This window comes from Indicator indicator, chromosome 5 (genome assembly GCF_027791375.1).
Source record: "Indicator indicator isolate 239-I01 chromosome 5, UM_Iind_1.1, whole genome shotgun sequence".
Taxonomy (NCBI): Eukaryota; Metazoa; Chordata; class Aves; order Piciformes; family Indicatoridae; genus Indicator; species Indicator indicator.
The window spans coordinates 1,176,124-1,185,519 of record NC_072014.1 but is presented as its reverse complement, the minus strand read 5'-3'; the positions used below and the strand labels follow the sequence as shown (position 1 = coordinate 1,185,519).

Sequence of the window (9,396 nt, the reverse complement as noted above, 5' to 3'; positions counted from 1 at the left end):
CATCCAGTCCAACCCCCCTGCCAGGGCAGCAGCACCTAGAGCAGGTCACACAGGAACACATCCAGGTGGGTCTTGAATATCTCCAGAGAGGGAGACTCCACAACCCCCCTGGGCAGCCTCTTCCAGGCCTCTGTCACCCTCACAGGGAAAAAATTCTTCCTCCTGTTTCCATGGAACTTCCTCTGCCTCAGCTTCCACCACTGCCCCTTGTGCTGGCATTGGGCATCACCCAGCAGAGCCTGGCTCCAGCCTCTGGGCACGCCCCCTGCACATCTTTAGCACCAGCAATGAGGTCACCTCTCAGGCTCCTCCTCTCCAAGCTCCAGAGCCCTCAGCTCCCTCAGGCTCTCCTCATCAGGAAGATCTTCCACTGCCTTCAGCATCTTTGTGGCTCTGTGCTGGACTCTCTCAAGCAGTTCCCTGAGGTCCTTCCTGAACTGAGGGGCCCAGAACTGGACACAATCTTCCAGATGTGGCCTCAGCAGTGCAGAGTAGAGGGGGAGGAGAACCTCTCTGACCTACTGACCACAGCCCTTCTAATCCACCCCAGGATGCCATTGGCCTTCTTGGCCACCAGAGCACATTGCTGGCTCATGGGCAACCTCCCATCCACCAGGACCCCCAGGTCCTTTTCCCCTTCCCTGCTCTCCAACAGCTCAGTCCCCAACCTCTCCTGCTCCATGAGGTTGTTCTTGCCCAGGTGCAAGACTCTCCCCCTGCCCTTGTTGAACTTCATTCCATTTCTCCTTGCCCAGCTCTCAGCCTGTCCAGGTCAGGCTGAATGGCAGCACAACCCTGCTGTGTCAGCCACTCCTCCCAGTTCGGTGTCCTCAGCAAACTTGCTGGCAGTGCCCTCCTCCAGGTCCTTGCAGTCGGCCAGTGGTACTTGCCCTCACAGTGCAGCTGTGGGGCTTAGGATGGTGCTGACTGGCAACCCCTTCCCTGCTTTAAGGATGGCTTCATGGTAAACACAGAGAGGCACTGAGCTTCCAGACAGACTCCTAGATGGCTTTGATGCAGGCAGAGAGAACTGAAGCACAAATAGGGTTTTAAACCTTGAGAGTACAAAACACACATGGGATGTGGGGGAAGGGAAAAAAGATTCCTTGCAGGCTGGAGGCAACAAGAAAACCCTGCAGCCTGCAAGCCAAGCAAGGTTTATTGTTCTGCACAGTACCAAGAGCTCTTTCTGATCATGGAGACTCCTACTTGGCTGCTTCCAAGGACTTTCAGAAACCTGATTTTTATTGTTTCAGAGAAAAGAGTTCTTTTAAAAACCTCTTCACTGTTGTATTCTTTTTTTGTCACTTCTGTAAACCATAGGCTTTCATCTTCCTGTGTTTTAAGACTTCTACCAGAAAAGCAGAAAATGGCAGCAATAAGTTCACAGGATCAGAGGAAGTTAGGAGTTGGAAGGGACCTGTGGAGATCTTCCAGTCCAACCCCCCTGCCAGAGCAGGACCAGAGAATCCAGCACAGGTCACACAGGAACACATCCAGACAGGGCTGCAAAGGCTCCAGAGAAGGAGACTCCACAACTCTCTGGGCAGTCTGTTCCAGTGCTCTGTCACCCTCACAGTCAAGAAGTTCCTCCTCCTGTTGAGGTGGAACCTCCTGTGCTGCAGTTTCCATCCATTGCCCCTTGGCCTATCCCAGGGCACAAGTGAGCAGAGCCTGTCCCTGTCCCTTCCTTCCTGCCCCCCAGCCCTCAGCTATTGATAGACATTGATCAGATCCCCTTTCAGATATCCCTCAGATATTTACAAACATTTATTAAATCCCCTCTCAGCCTTCACCTCTCCAGACTAAACAGCCCCAGGGCTCTCAGCCTCTCCTCCCCAGGCAGTGCTCCAGGCCCTTCAGCATCCTTGCAGCCCTCCCTTGGACTCTCTCCAGCAGATCCCTGTCCCTCCTGAACTGGGGAGCCCAGACCTGGATGCAATATTCCAGGTGAGGTCTCAGCAGGGCAGAGGAGAGGGGGAGGAGAACCTCCCTGGCTCTGCTGGACACACTCCTCTTAATGCCCCCCAGGACCCCATTGGCCTTCTTGGCCACCAGGACACATTGCTGTCCCATGCACAACCTGCTGCCCACCAGCACTCCCAGGTTGTCTTCACTTTTACTTTCTCCTCTCCTTGCTTTCCACATGCCAAACTCTCACTGCTTTTTGCTTTTTCCCTCCTCACCTCTGCAAGAGGCTGCCTGAGCAATCTCCAAGTAATTGAAGTTGTGTTGAGAGCAGAAAGGTAAATGGAGGAAGGTGATCCAGTGGATATAGAGCTTGACCCCAATGCCCAGCAGTGTCTCCTGGGAATGGAGCCTGGGCTGCTCCCAGCACCTGGCACACTCAGAGGGCTGTGGCTCCAGAGAGTGTTTCAGCAGCCTGACTGCTGAGCAATAAAACTCATGTCTATGTCACTGAAAATTAGACCCCTTCATATTTCATCAGGGCCCTTGCCACCTTCTCTTGTGCTTATCTGAGAAGCTGTGCTTTGTGCTGCCTCTTGTACCTTCCTGTGTCTCTTTATCAGCCTTCTTTCAAGGCAGTAGAAATGAGTAAGATTTCTTGACTGCTCCTAGATTAGGAAATCTCTTGCTCTGAACAGCATTCTCCTTTCATCTGGCAGTGTCACCTCACCCAAGATTAATATGAAGAAGACATTCATGAGGCAGAATCTTTTGAAAGCAGAGATGAGCATGGTACAAAGAATACCAATTGTAACTTCTGGGGGTTTTGTGATTCCTTCGGAGGCCTGCACTGATCCCAACAGCTGGAGATACTTAAAGCCCTTTGCCTACAGTGTCTGCACCTCCATTACACAAGCGAGAAAATCCTACTGAGGAGCAAATTCCACCAGCATTCAGTGTTTGCAGAAGGTAAGCTGGCAAATGATTTTCTTGGCTCCTCCTGACCATGACAGGAGTTACAAGTTTCATCTTGCACCAGTCAGCTCAGAAACAGCTTTTTCTTTCCCCCCTTCAGGCAGGAAGGGGGAGGAGGCACTGAAAGGAGATGAGGGGACAGAGTAACTATAGATGGGTCTGATGAAATGTGCAAGGACATCAGTGTCACCCACTTCAGAGGAGTGGGGAAGGGACCAGAATTTAGCACCAGCAGCAAAACATTAAAACTGCTGCCTAATTACAGAGTACTCAGCACACATTCAGCCCTTGGTGTGTTTTTTCCACTCTATTCCACTCTCATTATAGGAGAGTCCTGGACAGCAAAGAAGATTTGGCTTAAGTACCTGCAGCTGCTGCAAGTAAGTAATGAGAGGAAGGTAAAGATTATGTGTGCTCAGATACACAACACCCCCCACACAGGGAGCTAAGTGCTTTGCACTGCTTGAGAAAGCTGAGTTGAAAGCCGTGAAGTTTTCTTTCCCCATTTTCAGCAACTGGCAGCCCCTCCTGTAAAGCTGCCCTCACTTGCATGGCTCTCAGCCCACTGCTCCATCACCTGCCTCCTCATTTAGGGTTCATACAAATCCCCTGGGAAATCAGGGCTTCCCCATTCACAGGATCACAGATATAGATAGGTCTGTATCATTCCATTTTTGTTTGCTGACTGGGATAAAATTTGCTGCACAAACTGCTCTGTCTCCTTTATCACAGACTCACAGAACCATTCAGGTTGGAAGAGACCCTCAGGATCATCAAGTCCAACCCACAACCCTACTCTGCAAGGCTCACCCCTAAACCACAGCCCCAGGCACCACAGCCAAACCACCTTCAAACACAGCCAGTCTTGGGCACTCCACCATCTCCCTGCCCAGCACATTCCAATCCCTGAACACTCTTGAGGGGAAAAAATTCTTCCTCTTATCCAGTCTGACCCTGCCCTGCTGCAGCTTGAGGCTCTTCCCTCTTCTTCTCTGGCTAATGAGCTGTGAGAAGAGAGCAGCACCAACCTCTGCACAACCTCCTTTCAGGGAGCTGCAGAGAGCCAGGAGGTCTCCCCTCAGCCTCCTCTGCTTCACACTAACCATCCCCAGCTCCTTCACTTGCTCTTCATCACATTTCTTCTCCAGGCCCTTCCCAGAATCTTTGCCCTCCTCTGCACTCCCTCCAGCACCTCCACATCTCTCTTGGATTCAGGTGCCCCAAACTGGACACAACACTCCAGGTGTGGCCTCCCCAGAGCTGAGTCCCAGGTGACAATCCCCTGCCTGCTCCTGCTGGACACAGCATTTCTAATCCCAGCCAGGATGCCTTTGGGCAGTGAAGTGGATTGAAAACTGCTTGACAACAGAGTCCAGAGGGTTTTGATCAGTGGCACAGAGTCAGGATGGAGGCTTGTAGCCAGTGGTGCTCCTCAGGGATCAGTTCTGGGCCCTGTTTGGTTCAATATCTTTACCAACAACCTGGCTGAGGGCATTGAGTGCACCCTCAGCAAGTTCTGATGATCCCAACCTGGGGGGTGGCTGACACCTGTCAGGCTGTGCTGCATCCAACCAGAGCTGCACAGGCTGAGAGCTGGCTGCAGGCAAAACTCCTGGAGTTCAATAAGGACAAGGGCAGGGTCCTGCAGCTGGGGAGGAACAACAGCAGGCACCAGGACAGGGTAGGGAATGCCCTGCTGGAGAGCAGCTCCATGGAGAAAGAGCTTGGAGTGCTGGTGGGCAGCAAGTTCTGCATGGCACAGCAATGTGCCCTGGTGGCCAAGATAGCCAATGGGAGACTGGGGGACAGCAAGAAAAGTGTGGCCAGCAGGGCTAGGGAGGTTCTGCTCCCCCTCTGCTCTGCCCTGCTGAGACCACAGCTGCAATCCTGCTGGACACAGTATTTCTAATCCCAGTCAAGGTGCCTTTGGCTTTCTTGGCCACCTCTGATGTATACCTGCAGCTGAACTGAAAGAGAAGCATTCTCTCTGTCCTGCTGTTCCTTCCTCAGAACCTTCTTGCCTCTGAGGCACACAGCAGCTCTGCATTAACTGTGGCCCTCCCTGCCAGGCAGAGGAGTGATGGATTCCTAACAGACTGCTCTTCATCAGTGCCTTAAAAAGAAGACTTATGAAAAGAAAGGGCAGAATCCAGGTCACACAACATGTAAGAAGGAGCAGAAATCACAATCTGGAGCATTTATTTCATGTTCAGCTCACAAGAGAAGTGGTGAAATAGGAGATAAAGCACATGTGAATAAAGGTGACTTAAGAAGTTGCTTCCTTCCTTACTAGAGGGAGAAGCTTCATCCCTGGAATTTTTTGCAGCCAGGCGGGATGTGGCTGTGAGCAACCTGCTGTAGTGTGAGGTGTCCCTCCCCATGGCAGGGGGGGTTAGAACTGGAAGATCCTTGAGGTCCCTTCCAGCTCTGACAATTCTGTGATCCCGTGATTCTAGGTAAAAGCAGGGAGGGAAGGAGTGAGGCATTGGAATGTGCTGGGCAGGGAGGTGGTGGAGTCCCCAAGCCTGGCTGTGTTTGAAGGTGGTTTGGCTGTGGTGCTTGGGGCTGTGGTTTCGGGGTGAGCCTTGTAGAGTAGGGTTCTGGGTTGGACTTGGTGATCCTGAAGGACTTTTCCAACCTGAATGGTCCTGTGAACCAGTTGCTAATAGGATGTTTGCCACTGAAAAAAAATAAAGGTGCAGGAAGTATTAAGAGTGCTGCTTCATTAACCACCATCAGTCACCCAGTGGGTGAATACTTGAGGGCTTCAGGCTCCTCTGGAGCTTTGCTTGGTTCTGTTTGTTTCTTTGGTTGGGTTTGTGGCTTGGTTTGGTTTTGAGTAACATCTCTACTTCAGAAGTGCAAAGCTCTGCCTGTGCACAGCAGGCAGGGCTGCATTCATCACAAAAGTTCAGCCTGGAGAAATGCTCCTGCCAAGAGCATTTGGGATTTCAACCAGGTCAGAAAGAAGGTTCATGACTAAGTCCATGACACTTAGCTTCAGTTGTTTAGAGAGTCCCAACGCTGCCAAAAGGCCACACAGCCTATTCCCACCCCTTTGTACTTCTCAGTCAGAGCTCTTATCAGATCTTATATCCTTCTTATTTCAGCATTAATTCCGGGCTGCATCCAAAGCAGCATTGCCAGCAGAGCCAGAGAGGTGATTCTGCCACTTTGCTCTGCTCTGCTGAGACCTCACCTGCAGTGCTGTGTGCAGCTGTGGAGCCCTCAGCACTGGAAGGACATGGACCTGATGGAGAGGGTCCAGAGGGACAGGAAAATGCTCAGGGGGTTGGAGCAGCTCTGCTGTGAGGCCAGGCTGAGGGAGCTGGGGGTATTCAGCCTGCAGAAGAGAAGGCTCCAGGGAGACCTAAGAGCAACCTGCCAGGACCTGAAGGGGGCTGCAAGAAGGCTGCAGAGAAAATGTTTGCTAAGGCCTGCAGGGACAGCACCAGGGACAATGGCTTCAAAGTAGAGCAGAGCAGATTGAGATTGGATGTGAGGAAGAAGTTGTGCAGCATGAGGGTGGTGGAACACTGGAAGAGGTTGCCCAGGGAGGTGGTTGAGGCCCCATGTCTGGAGATATTGAAGGTGAGGCTGGACAGGGCTGTGGGCAACCTGATCTAGTTGGGGATGTCCCTGCTGACTTCAGAGGGGTTGGACTGGATGAGCTTTGGAGGTCCCTTCCAGCCCAGCCCATTCTGTGATTCTAATTTTAAAAACACAGGACTCCCAACCTGCCCTTTCTCTCTCTCCACACTAAAAGCTTCTTGAAACCCAAGGAGCTTCAGAGTGCATGCCAGGAGCAGCCTGGGGTTGCTCCTCTCCTCAGTGCCCTGCTTTCAGTGCTGGTAGCTTCAGCAAAAGCACTGCTGGGTGGTACTGAGCTCCAGCACCATGGCCCTGGGTGGCAGCAGCATTTCTTTGCAGTGCCTGCAGGCACTGGGGGATACAGAGGAGGTGGATAACAACAAGCTAGCAGCACCCTGGCTCTGGCACCTCAGGCTGGGGGAAAATGCTCTTGCTTTGCTTATTCTAGCAAGTAGCTGAGAAGTCATCCAGCTTGGAATCTTCCTGGCTCTGTGGTGTGCTGTGTGCATACTGAAACATGGGGGCAAAATAAGGCAGACAGAGACTTTCCTGAGGTGGTAAATGTTGAGAGGCAGGCACTGGGAATGCTGCAGGGTGCAGTGCCACTGGCCAGAGAGCTGCTGAAGTCCTTTGGCATAGGGACAGCAAGTGATAATGGGCACCATGTGGCACAGTGGGCACCAGTCTGCTCCAAGGACAGAAGTTGCAGGCACTGCCAGAGCTGAATAATCAGCAGAGGAGGCAGAAGCAAGAGAGGAGGGGGCACTGGATTGGGAGGGGTAAATCACTGCCCCACTTCCAGCTTGTTTTGAAAGGATTCCATTTTAATGCCCACAGTCATGGCAGAAAATGTCAGAGAGCACCAGACAGAAGTCATTGGGAAGTTCTTCACTTTTGAAGCCAGCCAGAGAGCTGAGGGAGAGCCCTCATGGTGCAGGGACAGCCACCTGGGTTCAGAATGCTGAGACAGAATCTATGAAGGACTGAGCCCAACCTGGAAGGAACACCTGGACATATCCATACAGCCATCCTCTCCCATGGCAGGCAACCCCTGTTACCACAGGGTAGATCAATCAGGAGCATGTTTAATTCTCATACAAACTCATAAAATCTTCAGTAATCAGCAATGGAAAGAGAAAGCTGCACAGGGATTTGGGGCCCAGCTCTAGCAGTCCAGCAGGGGAAGAGCTGGGAGGACAGAACCCCATAAGAGATTAAAGCATTGGCTAGGAATCAGTCTGTGTGTGCTGGAAAAACAATCAGTGTAGAGGCTACAAAACACCCAGAGGGAAGGTTAGGAGGAGGTGAGATCCACTCTCTCATGGTCCAAGGAACAGCCTGCTGGCAGGCTGGAGGCAGCTCCTCTACGCAGGTCTTCCGTTGTCAAACTCTCTGTAGTGGAAGAGACTCTTGGAGTCCAATTTCCCACAGTGTCTGACAGCTTCAGCAAACAGCTTTGTCACCTGCCAAGACACAGCAAAGGAGCACTCAGCCCTGCAAAGCCTTCTGCAGCAGGCTGAGTAACAGGGGAGGCTCCACACTTCTCCACTGGCACCTGGGAACCACCTTCTGCAGGTCCAGCCCTTGAGTCCATCCAAATCAATACCAATTTCAAGGTGACGGCAAGGGCTCTGGCTCCAGCCCTCTGCAGCCTGCAGGTCCAGCTGGAGAGACTCAGAGGTGTCCAGCACAGAGCCAGAAAAATGATCAGGGGAGTGGAACATCTCCCTTATGAGGTCCTGCTGGAGAGCAGGGAAGGGAAAAAGGACCTGGGGGTCCTTCCTTCCTTACTCCCAGCCCTCAGCTATTGAAAGACATTGATCAGATCCCCTCTCAGTCTCCATGCAGAACTTGTTGTCCACCAGCACTCCCAGGTGCTCCTGGGGGTCCTGGTGGGTGGGAGGTTGCCCATGAGCCAGCAATGTGCTCCGGTGGCCAAGAAGGCCAAGGGCAGCCTGGGGTGGATTAGAAGGGCTGTGGTCAGTAGGTCCAGAGAGGTTCTCCTCCCCCTCTCCTCTGCCCTGCTGAGGCCACATCTGGAATATTGTGTCCAACTCTGGGCCCCTCAGGTCAGGAAGGACCTCAGGGAACTGCTTGAGAGAGTCCAGCACAGAGCCACAAAGATGCTGAAGGCAGTGGAAGATCTTCCTGATGAGGACAGCCTGAGGGAGCTGAGGGCTCTGGAGCTTGCAGAGGAGGAGCCTGAGAGGTGACCTCATTGCTGGTGCTCAAGATGTGCAGGGGGAGTGCCCTGAGGCTGGAGCCAGGCTCTGCTGGGTGATGCCCAATGCCAGCACAAGGGGCAGTGGTGGAAGCTGAGGCAGAGGAAGTTCCATGGAAACAGGAGGAAGATTTTTTTCCCTGTGAGAGTGACAGAGCCCTGGACCAGGCTGCCCAGGGGGGTTGTGGAGTGTCCCTCTCTGGAGATATTCCAGCCCCAGCTGGATGTGTTCCTGTGTGACCTGCTCTAGGTGCTCCTGCTCTGGCAGGGAGGTTGGATTGGATGAGCTTTGGAGGTCCCTTCCAGCCCCTAGCACTCTGTGATTCTGTGATTTTGTGCCTCTGTGACCCTGTGATTCTGTGCTGGGCTTCTTTGGCAGCACAGCTCTGTCCCACAAGAGCTGCTGTCCCCCCTGCATCCCAATCCTTTAAGAGAACACCTGATTCTCTTCCTCTCTCAAACTCAGAAATTAAAACTCCACAGTCAGAAGGGTTTGATGAAATGCATCACAGAGGTGTAGCTGGGGACTCCTGTTCTGGCTGTCACTGTTTCATCAGCAGACAAAGGGTAGGACCTCAAGGTGCCATTCCTGCTCATCCTGTTTGGTATTATCCTATTGGCTTACAGAATTTTCTCTCCTCTCCACTCTCCAGCTGCAGCAGAAAGTTTCACCCAGCTGGACACTAGTTCAAGTCACTGAG

At 52.5% G+C, this 9,396-nt stretch overlaps 1 protein-coding gene across 2 annotated transcripts in view; it reads right to left on the bottom strand.

The window, feature by feature from the left end:
* Positions 1-7,838: 7,838 nt before the first annotated feature.
* CPS1 (carbamoyl-phosphate synthase 1) overlaps positions 7,839-9,396 on the bottom strand; it is a 191,361-nt gene continuing 189,803 nt past the window's right edge. For both annotated transcript variants that reach the window (XM_054380999.1, XM_054381000.1), the window contains exon 38: positions 7,839-7,937. In XM_054380999.1, coding sequence (XP_054236974.1) covers positions 7,839-7,937 — 99 coding nt within the window. The remainder of the gene's footprint in view (positions 7,938-9,396) is intronic.